This window comes from Danio rerio, chromosome 12 (genome assembly GCF_052040795.2).
Source record: "Danio rerio strain M-AB ecotype USA chromosome 12, GRCz13ab, whole genome shotgun sequence".
Classification (NCBI taxonomy): domain Eukaryota; kingdom Metazoa; phylum Chordata; class Actinopteri; order Cypriniformes; family Danionidae; genus Danio; species Danio rerio.
The window spans coordinates 18,002,066-18,019,635 of NC_141032.1; the positions used below are offsets into that span (position 1 = coordinate 18,002,066).

Here is a 17,570-nt window from a genome sequence, read left to right on the forward strand (position 1 = left end):
TTCAAACGTAAAAAAGATACAGTCGAGGTGACGTTGCGATTTATAATTACCGAAATATGCGTCCCTTGTTCAGGTTAAATAATGCATATCCAAACAAAACATTACTGACTTGTTTCTTGCTTGTAACCTAAAGACAACATTGTTTTGCTAACCAGATGTAGGGTAATGGAGTGTGGATTAACATAAACGAGAGCACAAACAAGCTTGTAAAAACTAAGACCAACAGTTAGCCTTTTTGGGGGTCGAAATAATGTCATATTATGTATAGAGATGGCAAGAAACAGAATTCACCCTGTAGTGACATATTGAGATACATTTAGTGGCCATTGGCTAGCTATCAAGTACTAGTGTTAAAATGCAAATACAATAACGCTATTCTGCTGAGTCGGTGTGAAAACATTCGTGCGTTGTCTCTTTTCTAATTGAACTGCGCATTCGTTTGAGGTATAGAAGTACGTTTTGCCAGTTGGGCATTAAGTTGTGCTAGGGAAGTTAGCATAGCCGCTTCACATTTATAAAAAGAACCAAAGGGAAGCAAAACATAAGGCCGACGCGGTAGCTTTTTTCCGAATGCTTGTTGGTCTGCAAACGACTACTTTTCGTCGAAAACGAGTAAAAATACAGTTCCCAGCACTGCGTATGTCTCAGCTCACGATCTTAGCAGTGCTATGAAATGGTGATGTATTTTTATAAGGAATTTTGTAGGGTGACTACTGTCGTACGAGTTGACCCAGATGAATATTTACAAAATGAAACGGTAGCTTCTGAAAAAAAATGCCTTATGCATACATTTACTCCCATAGAGCCCACTAAACGAATTTAGCCATTTGCACTAATTATAAATTATAGCTATGCAAAACAAACCAGCAAAATAAGCTGCTTTATAGCTTTCATGCTCAATCTGATTAAAGTTTTTTATACTATATATATATATATATATATATATATATATATATATATATATATATATATATATATATATGTATATGTGTGTGTGTGTGTGTGTGTGTGTGTGTGTGTGTGTGTGTGTGTGTGTGTGTGTGTGTGTTTACAGGAGCTTTGTGCATTTGTATCCTGTGATTTTACATGTAAAGAAAACATCTTGCTGGTACTTTTCTGTGATAATACAATTACAACTGTGGTGTATTTTATTTTATGATTATTATATTTTGAATTACTGTTATTATTGTCAGTACAGTAGACTACACCTGACAGCCTTTATGTAGGATCAGCAGGACTGTAATGCATCATTGTGGGGAAGATCACATTTACAAAGTCAATTTTAAAAATAAGACAAAGCACAAGGATTAAAATTTACAGTAAACTTATATTGAAAACACAATAGTATGGATATCATACATTTTTTAGGCAAATGATTACAAACAACCATTTTTATCCAAAAATAAATGGAACACGTTGAAATATTCACAATCAATGCTAGGACTTAAACTTGGTTCATCAACTTGTTCATAAACAATTAAGTGATCTAATTTCGAACATATGATTTTAGAACATTTCTTCTTTTACCTGAGACTGAGAAGTGGCAATTAAATATGTGATCCTTTTAGCTTGACTATTTATCAAATTCATATGCACCCATGAATTTGTCTCTTCTTCCATCTCAGGAGAAAACTCAGCCACTGTGTCACAAAAGGCCACACCAACAACAGCATCAATGTGCGTCCAGAGATTTCAAATGGCCACCATTTCTCCTGAGTAAAAAAGAAATTGAATTATTAAATATATTTATTTCCCACAAATATTTGTTAGAAAATACATAGTATATATTGCCAAAAGACTTGGGACATTTGCATATGTTGATGCAGATAAATTATAATGAATAATGATGTCCCAATCTTAATCCGTAACAACGTCAACTCTTCTGGGAGGACATTCCACAAGGTTTAAGTGTTTGTTTACTGGAATTTCTGACCATTCTTTACAAGCGCATTTGTGATGTCTGGCATTTATTTTGGATGTCTTCACTCTAATTCCGCCCAAAGGTGTTTTTATTGTTGAGGTCAGGACTCAGTGCAGGTCAGTCAAGTTCCTCCACACCAAACTCGTCCATCCATGTCTTTATGGACCTTACTTTATGCACTGGTGTACAGTCATGTTGGAGGAGGATGTTTTGCATTGTACTTGATTTAAAATTTGAAAGCAGCTGCTCGGACATTAAAGAGCCTGTATTATGGGTTTTTAAAAAATACCTTCCATGGAGTGTAAAGCACATCTGTAAGTGAATGAAAACATCTAGCTGAAGAATAAATCTGAAAGTGCACGTTGTTTAAAAATATAGATAAAAAAACTCAACTTAGAAAATCATTTGTGTATGGGACTTTGTGGATTGTATTGTATCTGGTTAACTCTTTACACTCACATATTGTGTCTAAAACTAAGTTGAAAACACAACACATGCCATTTTCTTTACTGATTTAAATGCGTTTGTGAGCTTGCAATCCTGTCGCTTGTCATTGCTATTGGCAATCATCTATCAAAACAGTTCAACTTTTGCCACTGTGTAGATTAATACTGTATATGTGTCGTTGTTATCACTTATGGTTAAGAATAGAGCAATATGCTGTTGTTAAACTGCATTGCTTTAATGCACTCCTGCATTGGGCTCACACATATCCTCTGCACTCTTTGACATACTTCAACAATGTTGGTAAGCCACAGTGGGCATTTCTTTCCATCTTGCGCTAAACGTAGTTGACCAATCACAACAAACTGGGTCATCAGACCAGTCACTGCAGATTAGCGTCATGCAAAGGAGGAGTTTGGGAACAAATGAATCACTGAACAAATCATATGCGAGTTGCTGGGATAAATAAGTAAAAAAATAAATGCATATCATAAGACAATTTTTTTCACCTTGCATGCATAGCAGCCTGTTGTTGCGAGAACGCTAAAACCAAAATGTGGCCTTTTATAATGCATAATAGGATCTCTTAAAGGGCAATGAAACCCCCTTGTTTCAGCAGGGTGTTTTCACACCTCTACTTTGGAAAAAGTCAGAAAAGTGGGTGTGTCCAGCTCTGTTTAGGGGGGAGTGTCGGAGGAACTAAAGTGGGAGGGTGTGGGAGTGTCTATTTGGGCACGCACGAGTTTCAGAGTCAAAATAAACACACAGGAGAAAGTTTAACCTACATGGACATCTGTAGCCGAATTATTTGCCAAATTATTAAATGTTGGACTTTAACTGCAGTTTGGCTCTTTCATTCAGGGAATTCATTCATGCCCCTCGTGACAAACGAGATATTTGATTCGAGGATCTGCTCTAAGCGTGTATTTTTCATGCAATGTTTGATACCGCACGGCGAATGAGAGAAAAAAAACCTCTGCATTTCCCGGAAACTTAGATGCACACGGCAGGTAGCGTCAGAAAGCCGCATATGTTATTCCGGTCACAAAATGCGGTAAAAACCCTACACGAGGTTAAAGTTTGGTTGTGGTGCTAACATGTTTACACTTGGTGCAATAGTTAACTTAGTTCAATATGAACAAACTGAATAAACAAAGAGCACTGGTCGCTCACTTACCAAATCTGTAGAGACTGGACAATCATCAGCAACTAGAGCCGCGTCTTTATGAGGAGAAGACTACAAGAGAATCCGGATCTCAGCGTTTGCAGATGAGAACAGCTCTCAGGTAAACAATAATCCTCCTTAGACGCGTAAGTTATTGTTGTTGAGCGTCGCGTACACTGTTAATCCTCACGTGACTCCAGATGAGCTCTCACAGAGAGAAAATGAAAACAAAACTTAACGGCAGCAAACAATAAAAGCAACATTTCACGCTTGTTTTGCCAACACAACGTGGCGTCTCTGTCGTGTAAACACGGTGACAGTAATGCATATTATTGAAGTTGCACAATAGAGTGCGCTGATTGGTTTGAACCAAGCCTTACTCATGCAATAATGCAGCAGGCTGTAAGACGTAATAAGACACACTTTGGCACAGACGTCAAGTCTGCACGCTGGAATACAACGCTATTATGTCATGACCGTGACGCAGCTTCAAAAATTCGTTTCAAACCGGAAGTACGAATTTACTTGAAATAACGCTAAAACAACCAATTTACACTTTTTAGTAAAATATAGGTGTCCTAAAAGTGTTTTTAGCAGTGTGGGACACATATATGACTGTCAACAGCTCAAAAAATGTGTTTTGGTGTTTCGTGACCCTTTAAATACCCATTGCATAAAAATAACTCTCTAAGCAGTTAATCAAGGTTGGACCTGTGCTGACCATGCTCTGTGATTTTACGTGGCTTACTATTTCATGGCTGAGTTGCTTCCACTTAGTTATAATACAACTTGCATCTGTTATTACTTATTACACAGGAAACATTCTTCAATAAATGTTTGTCTGTAGAAATGCCTATTTGCTTGGTTTTATATATAGCGAGAAAAATGAGTATTAACACATCACCATTTTTCTCAGACAACATATTTCTAAAGGTGCCATTGATTAGAAATTCAGTACTTTCTCCTTGTGTTGTTTCATTATTATTACACATAACTAATTTTTCTGATTGTTTTGTTTTGTTTTATTTTTATGTTTATATTGTTTGGGTTTTTACCAAAATCTGCTTCAATCCCATGCCAACAGCTTCTTAAGAAATATCATTCCCAAGAAAAAATCATGATGTGTTCAATGCTTATTTTTCCCACTGTACACGTGGCCATGGAGGAGATTGGAACAACTTAGTTCAATAAACTGGAGTGGTGTCCCAAAACTTTTGGCAATGTGGGACTTTGGAGTCATTGTTTGTACGTGAAAGCACATGACAAAACTGATTTCAGACATGTATTTTCAGACATTTTAATCATTCATTTGGATCACTGCCTTCTTTCAAAAACAGTAGCTAGTATAAATGAGTAGCTGCGACAAGCAGCAATACCTTGAGACTAATAGGAAAACTGTCACAAATTGTACCTCAGACTCTCCAGCTGTCCGTTGTAAATGTGATATCCAATGTGAATTCTGAGCCTTAAAATACAAATACAAATATAGTTGAAGAAAATGGAATGAAAATAATAAACATGAAAATAATAGAGGTAATTTAATTTATTACTTTCAAAATTAATTTAGCTATATATATATATGTACACACACACACACACACACTTAATAAAATATATATTTGTCAAACAACTCAGTGAATATAGGCAATACATTTTGTTGCACTTTTAATAATTTAAAAACAAATTTATTAACATTATTTTAGTTCAAATAAGTGTTTGAACTAAGGTAACCAAACAAATGAGGTGTTGCCAAAAGATCTATTGCAAAACAAAAAGTACAAACTACAAAATTACAGCAAAATGTTCTATTTTTAATGTTTCTCTTGATTTTTCCTGTTCATTAAAATTTTATTTCATATTATTCCCTAACATATTTATTTGGGGATACTATTTGTTGGACCCTTGTGATCTTAAGGTATGTGTATGTGTGTGTGTGTGTGTGTGTGTGTGTGTGTGTGTGTGTGTGTGTATATATATGTATATATATATATATATATATATATATATATATATATATATATATATATATATATACTGTATATATTATTGTAAAACATCATATAAAGAATATAAACTTAAAAGAGATCTGTGAGGGGTTTACTCACACACACACACACACACACACACACACATCATAAAGCTTATCGCTGTGGCTTTAAATCTTTAAGATTTTCTTTATTCTGTTAAACACAAAAGAAGGTAATGATTGCTTGTTGCTAAGTTTTCAGAATCATACCTAGTAAAGTAAATCACCTATAGTTCTGTCTGTGCTCTGTGAAAGCCTATTTTGTTTAGACAAATAGCATGTACAATTTTAGCTTAATTTTTTAAAGTTTCTTACATTTGCAGTTGCAAGACTTTCAACCACATCTAGTCGTTCCATGACACTTTGCATGTCCTCTCGGAGTTTCCGTAGGGCTAGAAAAATCTGCTGTTGTAACTGGCCAGACCCACTTTTAGAATTGTCTCTGTCCACAAGCCCTGAGCCAGCTGCTGATAGCCGTCCAGCACTGTGGTGAGCCATGAAACCTGCAAAAAAGCACATTGTTATTCATTTATTAGGACTGTGCAGCGAAAAAATTATCTTATTAATAGCAAGGAGGTTAAATGAACAGATATTACCAAAAACAGCTTGAATTACAATTTTCAATGAACATATTGTGATGTTGTCTGAGTTGTGATGTTCATCTCTCTCTGGTGAATTTAGCAAGACACCCTATGCCTGACATAATGTGCTTCCACAGCAAAGAGCACAGAGTTTTCTTAAAAAAAAAAAATAAAGATATACTTTATAACTTAAAGGTGCCATACACTGGGAAACACCCACACACTCTTTCACAAACATACACTATGGCCAATTTAGCTTATTCAATTCACCTATACTGCATGTCTTTGGACTGTGGGTTACATGGGGAGAGCATGCAAACTCCACACAAAAATGTGAACTGACCCAGCTGGTGCTCGAACCAGCAATCTTCTTGCTGTGAGGCGATCGAGCTACCCACTGCACCACTGTGATGCCTCTGCTAATGTATAACTCCATAAATTAGCCCTAGAATCAGAAGGTCCATAATTGACCATATTTGGATTGGTTATGAATATTAATGAGCTCCGCTCTGATATGCAGCTTCATTTGACCTTCAAATTTATTTTGTGCAACAGAAAAAAATCCAAATAGGTTTTAAAACAAATTTAATGTACGAAGCAATCAATTGAAAAAGAAAAGCACACTTTAATCATTTTATATTTTACCATGATGATTAATAATTGAGTTTAACAGTTATATGATACATGTGGACATTTGTTAATGCAATATTGTTTGCATATTGATTGGGATTTTTCAAAAATTGCAATAAAATCAAAAATATGAAATTTGCTGATTTTCTCCAACTTTTATTTAATTTTCGAAAGTACAAAGAAACATTTCTAGTATTTTTAGTGAGTTTAAAAAAAGTTAGTAATAAAATTATTAATTAATTTTATTTTGGAAATATTAAAAAATTTGCAATATACTGCATGTAAAATGCCTGCAACACATTCCAAAAAAGTTGGGACAGAGGCATGTTTAACATGTTACATTCACTTCCCTTTTAATACAATGTTTAATCATCTGGAAATTGATGATACAATTTATAAAAGTTTCACGAGCGAAAGAAACCCACAGAAACAACATGGAAACTCCACACGAAAATGCCAACTGACCCAGCCAAGATTCAAACTAACAACCTTCTTGCTGTGAGGCGACAGTGCTAACCACTGAGCTTCCATGCTAAGGTGGGGATAGTGAGGCCTCATCTGACTGGTCAAATTTAGATAAACAACCAATGCATGAAACAAACAAATGCTTAGCATATAAAATAAAATGTATTATCACACGTCTATGACAGAAATATTGCAAATACTGTTATGGTGATACATATAACGATAACAATAATTTTGCAATATATGGTGCAACCCTACTTAAAGGGAACTTATTATGCCCCTTTTTACAAGATATAAAAGAAGTCTCTGATGTCCTCTGTGTATGTGCATTTTCAGCTCAAACTTTCACAAAATAATGTTTTATATCGCTTTGAAACTGCCCGTGTTGGGCTTACATCCAGCCATTTTGGTGACTGTCGCTTTAAATTTAAATGAGATTGGGCTCTTTTTAAAAATAGGTTCGGTTTCATGCAGTGCAATCTGAGGCTCAAAGGTAGCGGAAGGTTCACTTCTGGATTTCCCAAAGTTTTCACAATATTAAATATGGTAGTTGATAATGTGACTAAAAAGGAATATTCTACGTGTCTAAATTAAATTTTCATTTACTTCAAGTATGACTTTACTTTGTTTAGGGTATTTATGGAAGATTCTGATAAACATTGTAGATTTTTAATCAAATATTGTATCAATTCTGTTAATATTCAAATATCATTGTCCACGTAAACAATGAATAGTAGAAATAAAACTCATCACATCACAGCAATGCCTTCTCAGCATGAATCAAAAGCACATATCAGACATTCTACAGACTGGAACAGTTGAAAAATACACAATATACAAATGCAGATGAAACTCTAATTTAATTTTCTCAATGCTGCCAGTATGAAACATTGTGATGTACTATATATACAGTAGAAGTCAGAATAACTAGCCCCCTTTGATTCTTTTTCTTTTTTAAATAAAAGCAGCAGTTTCTATTGTTTTAAACACAATTTTAAGGACAAAATTATTAGCGCCTTAAAGCTATATATATATATATATAAATAAATAAATAAATATATATATATATATATATATATATATATATATATATATATATATATATATATATATATAACTTTTTTTGATAGTCTACAGAACAAACCATTATTATACAATAAGTTGCCTAATTACCCAAACCTGTCTAGTTAACCTAATTAACCTAATAAGTAAGCCTTTAAATGTTTAGCTGAAGTGTCTTGAAAAATATCTAGTCAAATATTTTTTACTGTCATCCTCTCAAAGATAAAATAAATTAGTTATTACAAATGAGTTATTAAAACTATTATGTTTAGAAATGTGTTGAAAAAATATATATTTTCTACGTTAAACAGAAATTGGGGAAAAAAATAAACAGGGCTAATAATTCAGGGGGGCTAACAATTTTAACTTCAGCTGTATATATTGCATGTGCTCTGCTCTGTATACCCTACTCAACATTTAAAGTAAATCGTCATCATTTTCATCAAAGTTGTTTTCTATCTGGGCGTCACGGCGGCTCAGTGGTTAGCACTGGCCACTCACAGCAAGAAGGTCCCTTGTTCGAGTCCCAGAAGGAAAATAAATAAATGTTTTCTTTCTAATAATGCTCATTCTTGTCTTCTTAGGACACTTCAAATGCTGCCTAAGTACACAAAGCTTTTGTGTTTAGCTGTTTTTTTTTTATTATTGTTTATTCTGCATTCAATGTAAAGTTGACGGTAGACTTGGCCACAGCATGGAACAAAAACAGCTCTTTTTTCTCATCATCTCTAAAGCAGCTAAACCAATCTCTCTCTCTTTAAATGTATTTCAGAGTTATGTAAATTAGGGACTTTGTGAAATCACAGTATCCAAAAGAAGAGCATCGTAGTTCAAACTAGGTGTTTACTGTAGTCTTTGAAACAGGTTTTCTGTTAAATAAAATTTATCCCTTTGAATTAAACTTTGAGTTTCGTAATCTTGTTTTTTCTTTTGCATACACGTCAACAACTAAGGGTAAAAAGTAAAAAAGAACAATAGGACCCTCTTAAGAAGAGTCTCCAGACAAAATAAAACAAACTTTAAGTAGCAAAACAGCCCATGTGCCTTTATTATCTATCAAAATAACTTCCCCTCCTTCAAATGACATTTCTTCCTGGTACGAGAGCCAGGACAAACTGTCACTTACATGAGATTGCAGCAATAGTAAAAAGACAGCAATTCAAATATCCAATTAATTCCTGGTAGCCAAAATCCAGAGTATATTAAAAAAAAAAATATATTTTTTTTTTCAAATCTTGTTTTTCACACAATATTGCTGTTTTAACTGTGTTTATGAGCATACAAATCATTGAAGGGTAAGTTCTCCCAAAATGAAAATATTGTCATTAATTACTTATGTTGTTCCTTTTGTACATGTTCCTTTTGTACATATTCAGAACACAAAAAAATTATAATTTGAGGTTTCCAAAAACTACAGTACCTTTTCAAAAACCAGAAAGGTGATCATTATGATAAAGTTTATTAGCATGATTGAAGTTGTCCATGTGACTCCAATGTTTCATCTTTAATTTGAAGAAGCAACTTCAATTTGCGCAGAAAAACGATTTAATTATTTCCTCTTAAACTTCAGCTCCAGCATCTTTGTAAAGGATCACCCCAGAGCATGTTGTGTTGATGTGAAATCAGACATTCCCATGATAAATCTGGACCATAGGTGCTGTACTGTTTGCAACCAGAAAAAGGAAATAGAATGGGTAATGTGGTGCTTCTAATTAAAGTTGAACTGCAGACGTCCAATAGTGCCTGGCTGCAAACTTGCACATGCGAGGTGAGAAACGTGAGAATTAAGGTTAAGGGTGTCTGACAGTGCAGGTGCACTCAATCTGCAGGCGGACTCTTCTCCAATGATGTTTTCACTTCCTTTCAGGGCCTTGTAAGTAGTAGTTGTATAAGTTGTCAAAATAGAGACAGAGACATCTCTGATTTCATTATTAGCGTTTCAATTGTGTTCTGAGGATGAATAAAGGTCTTGCATGTTGGGAACAGCATGGGATGAGTAAATTAAAGAAGACAGAAGTAATTTTATGTGAATTATTCATTTTACAAATTCTACAGCCTTAACCATTTGAAGTGTATCATAATTGTAGGATTGTTTTCTACATTTTTAACACAATTTCATTAAATATACCCAAAACATATAACAGGGTTTCAATAACAATGACACATGGAACCAGAAAACAGCTGAGGTTGTTGTTTTTTGGCCTAATTCTTTATGTACGAACAGGCACAGCCATTGAACTCATTTTGCTTTAACACTTCCACTTTTGCTTCCATTGATTTTAAGACATTAAAAACAGCTTGTTATGCTGCAAACTGATATTTCCTTATTATTCAACTTTTTGTGTACAGTGATGAACGCATTTGTTTGTAGAGCATAGTTTGACTGTTTTCTGCCATTTATTATTTCTAGTCATTTTTCCCATAGGCAACTCAATCAAAAGTTGTAAAACAACAAACACATTTCCGCATTGCAGATTAAGGGCCAGGACACACCAAGCCGACACTAAACAACTAACAACAGTGAAACCTAACTGTGTTGTCGCCTTGCATTGTGTCTTGTCTTGACCAAAAAGTAGCTGCGAGCAGACCATGTGGACGAATGCAGATTAAAAAAAGAGAGTCAAAGACTCTAGAATACACAAGACATGTCACTTGTATAGTTTTGAATGGGGAAATGTGTAACAATCAACATGGTGAATGAAGCCCCACCTACTAGCACAGTAGCCAATCATCAATTGCTTAGACTGATGTTTCTCCAGGAAAGAAGCTCAGACTAGACATGTGCTTTTATGGCAGTTTGGTCATCAACGAACACACTGGAACCTCAATAAATACTTGCTTCACAGACATAAATAAAATAAAGCTTGAAATCTGTGCTTTTAAATGAACCAAGTGTACTTGAAAATAAAAGATTTTTGGTTTTGTAATCTGTATGAAACGTGCACGAGGTACAGTTCGTCGTGTCAAACATACATCACATGACAGTAACTACTCAAACGCCCACAAACTTGTAAACAAAGAGTTGTCATTTTTGGAGAAGTTTCACCATCAAGTGAATTACTTCAGAAGAGCAGCGCGATCTGATGAAGCATTATCCAGAGGATGATTATGTGTAGAACAGCCATAAATTAGGTTAGTGTCGTGATATTTTTCTATTCGAGTGCACATGCGCATTAGCTTGGGCAATCTGAAAACATGCTGATTTTGTTTGATTCGGACATTTAGGAATGAAACAAGATAATTGATGAATTTTATTGGTGGTTCTAAATATGTAATGTAATTGTAAGCTTGGCAAATAGATTGGGAGAATTTGATGTTTCCCCAATTCAGCATACTGCCCAAGAGGCGTTTCAAAAATAGTCGACAAGTGAAAGGACTTGCCTTAAAGGGGCTTTGGCTGCTCAACTTTTGTACCTGCACAAGAGGACGTGTCTTTCTGCTCTGAAGGGACAGAAGTCTGTTTTCTCAGAACAAAGCAGCGTTCAGTACAATTATTTCAAAAATTGTCACTCATTATGGAGGCATTTACTTGTGCAAATATGTCTGATAATCTAATAATCTATATTGTTTGCAAATATTTGAGAAATCTAGCAAAATTACAACTGGACTCTTTGTGACCCTTCCTGGCTTGAATTGTTCACGTGCTACATCACTTCATCATTACGTCATGCTTGCACTCTGATTCTGAATAACCCAACCTAACGCCAATCCTACAGCCTAAATCAGGCTAATGAGCTCTGACTTTAAAGGTTCAGACACCCTGGAGACATCCTGGAGTACTTTTTTGAGATTTTAACAGATTTGTTTTTTGTTGAACATCAATTAGTTCAACGTTAGCACCTGTTAGCTTTAATTGTGTGGAAAACTGGATGATTTTTACCTTTTTTCAGCTATTTTCATCTGCCAGGTTTAAAAGTGGGAGTGGGCCCTAAGGTCACACCCACTCCTCCCTCTGCTCGCAGTGCTCATGCAATCTTGTAGCATTTTATTCGCAATGTTGTCAAGGCTGATACAGTAAACAGACCCCCTAATGTTTCGAGATTCTGCGATCGCAATGCAAAATCAACAAAAAGTCTAAATTTTTTGCGATCCTGCAAAATTGTTAATTAAAAGCAAAATAATAAAAAAAATGAAAAAATTTATAAAAAAAATTGATTTCCATGTTGGATTCTAAGTGGACTGCAAAAAAAAAAAATTTATATATATATATATATATATATATATATATATATATATATATATATATATATACATACATATACACATACATACATACATACATACATATATATATATATATATATATATATATATATATATACATATATATATATACATTTACTATATATATATATATATATATATATATATATATATATATATATATATATATATATATATATATATTTTTTTTTTTTTTTTTTTTTGTATTTATTTATTTATTTATTTTTTGCAGTCCACTTGCAGGATTGCAAAAAATTGATATATATATATATATTTATATATATGTATGAATATATAAATAAATACACACACACACACACACACACACACACACATATATATATATATATATATATATATATATATATATATATATATATATATATATATATATATATATATATACATACATGTATATATATTAATTAATCTTTTTATTATTATAATTTTTATTTTTAAAAAATTATTTAATTTTCTAGGAATTACCACCAATATTTTTTCCTTAATTATTGCACAAAAAAAATCACACACACACACACACACACACACACAAACACACACACACACACATAAAAAAAAAATCACAAAAAACTAGGGGGTCTAAGTAAAGCTGTCGGTTTGCAGCAAGCAGTTTTTGTCGGGAGAGCTGTACGAGAATTGTAGAATGGCAGTCTTTTATCAGTTGAGTTATCACTAAGAAACATCCCCTATATCCGTACTGCTGTGTTTGTCTATGTTTAAAATCCTCCAGATTACCGGCAGGGCTAAAGGTATGAATAGATAGAGTATGCATTCAGACCTGTGGTTTGAGAAGGAGATACGTCCTCCTCATTTATAGCGTTTATATAAACACAATTATCTTTCTGATGATATAACAAATTGTGGTTACGTGTATATAAAATTACATATAACAAATCGTCACCTTAGAATTATAAGGTTCTATCTGACATTTTTGTCAAAATTGAGAATACTGACATATTCTTATTAAATGACAACTTAGTTACATTATGTGATGTTTTTTATAAGTTGTTTACATTTTAAGACTTTTTATTTAAAAAAACAAATGTTACACGCATATTGTTTGCTATGGAATGCAAAAACTTTAAAGCTCATAATCTCAAAATCATTCATAACACAGATAGAACCTTGTAATTCCAAGGTGACGAAATGAAACAGGGCAATAAATTACTATTTCTTTGCATTTTACCTTTAAACTATAAAATCATGGGTCTCACGGTTTGTCTAATTTTGTAAGCCAACTGACAAAAGTTGTTCGCACCCCTGTTTTTCCCCGTTCTGCTAGCCACACCCACTCCTCCCTCTGCTCACAGCGCTCCACGCCCATCTTAGACATTTTTTTTTTTTATTTCTGAGGTAGACTTGACCTGAAAGAGGGGGTTTCATGGCTCTTTAATCCTAGCTTTAACTGCTAACCGTTGGATTGGTGTGTTCTGGCCCTAAGGTCAATAAAATGACATTTAAAATCCAGACCTGGGGAGTCCCTCCAGTTCTGCTGCAACCATTCTCTTCCTGCGGTCGTCATCCTCATAGGAGGATCATGTCTGTCTTCTGCCCCCTCACCATGTCCAACTCCTATCTGAACCAACTGTGATGGAGCACTGTAATGACTCTCCTGGATACCAGAGATCTCGATGCATGTACGACCATTCTGGAAAGGACTATTACCATCTGGTACTGCAGTCAGCTATAAATAAATACAAATATAATAAACATATCAAATAGAGTATATGTATAAACACATAAACTGTGCTAAGATTAATAACAATGCAGACCTTTATATTATCCATCTGTTCCAACGAGTCACAGAAGACTTCACTCTCTGTGTCACTAATCGGCCCCTGACACTCTGACATACGTTGCTCTGCACACATATGCAGTGATGAAAAGTGCAGCACACACAATCTTGGCATCATTTATTACTTATGCAACTGTCAAATATTTGAACAGCAACTACGGTCAGACATTTCTGCATAGTGACTGGTTCATTTCAGCCACAATAAAATAAATTAATAACCAAAAGAAAATGGTAAAAAAAACCTTCTTTGTGCAAGCTTAACGTACAAATGTTTTGAAAAATTATTCTGGTGTCTTGCTGAATAAGCTGGATAGACATCTCCATGTAGCCTACATAAAATCATTTCATTACCTGTGCTCTGAGGTTGAAGTTCACTGTTAAGGGAAGTTTCTGTATCCTGTTGAAGTCTTGGTTCTTGAGTTGCACTATCCACATTATGTTTAAACACACCACCAGTTGGTTCTTTCACATTAACATCTTCAAAATGAACACAAAGATTATTATATTTCACCCTAATTCAATAAATGAACAAATAGACATATAGACACATACCTGAACTAAGAGAAAAAAGTGCCTCTGGAGGTCTGGGCATATCATGAATGACATGGTAAAGAGGTTCAAAATAGTGGAAATAGGATGCATTCTTTTCATTGATTTGCATGGTGTCAATGACCTGTAAGTATACATCAATCAATTAATCAACATGGGAAGAAATCATTGGCTTTAATATATACAGTTGAAGTCAAAATCATTTGTTTATATCTTTCACCAATTTCTGTTTAACAGAGAGAAGATTTCTTCAACATATTTCTAAACATAATAGTTTTACTCATTTATAATTTTATCTTTGCCATGATGACAGTAAATAATATTTGACTAAATATTTTTCAATAGACTTCTATACAGTGTAAAGTGACATTTAAAGGCTTAATTAGGTTAATTATGTTAACTAGGGCAGGTTGGGGTAATTGGACAAGTTATTGTATAATGATGGTTTTCTCTGTAGACTATCGAAAAAATAGCGTAAGGGGCTAATAATTTTGACCTTAATTTATTTATTTTTTTATTTAAAGAAAAACTGCTTTTATTTTAGCCAAAATAAAACAAATAAGACCTGCTCCAGAAGAAAACAAATATTATTAGATATACTGTGAAAATTTCCTTGCTTTGTTAAACTTCTCTGTTGGGAAACATTTTAAAAGGAAATTAAAATTCAAAGAGAGCTAATAATTCTTCAACTGTATGCAACTGTATCTACAGTAGCTTAAATTAGTTAGAGAACATTTTCAAATATTGTCTATCATTCCTAAATTTGCTTTAGATTGATAAAATTTTACAAAGGTTTACCCACATCTTGTGCAACTTTTTTCATTTCATCCACATAAGCAGCCATGGCCGTCTCTCGACTCATTTCTCCCAGATTACTCCAAGCTTCCCTGACATAAAAAACAGAAAAAACAAGGCATGAAGTTTGATTACATTACAACTTGAATGCAGGCCTGTAGCCAGGAAGGTGTTCAGGTGGTTCAGAAAACCCACCCCTCACTGACAAAGGTCCAGAAATTATCCCATGCATGGAAAATAGCCCATCAAAAAAAGTCTTTAAGACCTAACTAAATCCTGGTGTGACTTCAGTTAAACAGTTTTGGCCAATGCAAACTATTATTTTTCAAGAGTCCAACATCCAGCTGTGCAAGAAAACAATCTGACACAAGCGAAGTCATCTTTCGCTACTGTATTGTTTAAAAAAAAAAACATTTGACCATATATATATACATAAGTAACTTTTATTGTATAAATCGACCTTGTTCTTGAAGGAAAACATGATCAATTCAAAGTGTGAAGCACATTTACAAGAGAGGCTAAAAAATTGTAAAGCTCTGAAAAATAATAATAATTATTATAAAGTTATAGTTATTTATTATTCAAATGGCCAACATCTGACGAAGAAAAATTTAATGTGCTGGCCCATTTGTTAAAACATTTTTTTCTAATGATATATGATGTTAATAAATTTCTATTTTAAAAACAAATATTTGTCATATTTCTTTGTTATAAATATTTAGCAAAATATATTTGGTACATCAAAAAGTGTGGTTATGATGACCATCCAACAAGCTAAATCAGCTAAAAAATAGTGCTTAAAATGTCACCTAAATTCAGCAGTCAAATGTCAAAATGAAATAAAAAATGAGGTGAATAACAGCAAAAAAAGTTCACTTTTTGAGAAAAAAAAGAACCACCCCTTTTACCAGTCTGGCTACGGGCCTGGAATACATTGCAGCTTCTGAACATTGAAAGTGTTAAAATGTACATTATGAAATGTGAATACGTTTCAAACTTCATTCAAAACTTTACCATTTGTAACGTCCTACAGGGTCCCAAAATCCAGGGCGTGACAGTGTACATGGGCCACAGACTGCCTGTTTGAACAGGCCATAAAACCGCAGCATTACTTCATAAGATGGTTTGTAGGTACCTGTGCAAGTGTCATTTGAAGATTTACCATTGGTGCTGCTGCAACATGCAAAATAATCTGAAGTGGTGTAATATCATTTAAAGAAAGGCTAGCAATGTCAAATTGCACAAGTTTGACTTAGGTTACACTAATAAGCTAGGATTTTTTTTAAAGGTGAGCAAATCTACCATTTTTAGGTAGACTTTGAATGACGTCGACAGCAGCCTGAAAGCGTCTTTGGCAGTCCTCGATCTCTGACATTGTAAGAGCTGGCATGAGGTCTTTCCAACACTCCGTTCATTAACTGGACAACCTGTAAATTATATATAACGTTATGTTGACAAATGATTTATTCTTTACGATGACCAAAAATCTAAATTTGGAAGCTCCCAGACTCTCAAACGCTTGTACTACAAGAATATAATTTTAATATTCGTGTAAATATTATAATGAATTGTCAGTGGTTGGTCGCCTTTACTAGTTATTCTTTCTCATTTTAGGTTTCATAGCTAGGCGGTTCAGCTTACCTGCACTGTAACGGTACTTTTGCTGCCATTGGACAAACTAAAATAAAAACAGTAACGTTATAGCGACCGATCCGATATGGAACAGTTTTTAAAAACGGTGCCTACTCTTGCACAATAAATATGAGAACTGTGTGCTGTTGTCTTAAGCAAAAAGGGATCTTTCACCTCTTGGAGTTTCGGCCAAGAGTTCACTTCCTGGTACAGTCACGTGACAACGTGATATGCTACGTTACGTCAATGTTTTTAATTTT

General features: G+C 34.0%; 1 protein-coding gene across 1 annotated transcript; it reads right to left on the reverse strand.

Moving 5' to 3' along the window:
- Nucleotides 1–1,307: 1,307 nt before the first annotated feature.
- acbd4 (acyl-CoA binding domain containing 4) lies at nt 1,308–17,392 on the reverse strand (the record flags this gene model as incomplete). Its single annotated transcript, NM_213095.2, is given in 11 exon segments — nt 1,308–1,712; nt 4,942–4,995; nt 5,872–6,059; nt 14,010–14,223; nt 14,312–14,400; nt 14,686–14,811; nt 14,887–15,007; nt 15,686–15,770; nt 16,693–16,813; nt 16,981–17,105; nt 17,320–17,392. Coding segments are annotated over 10 exon segments (1,212 nt in total). The 3' UTR covers nt 1,308–1,586.
- Between the last annotated feature and the right edge of the window lie 178 nt (nt 17,393–17,570).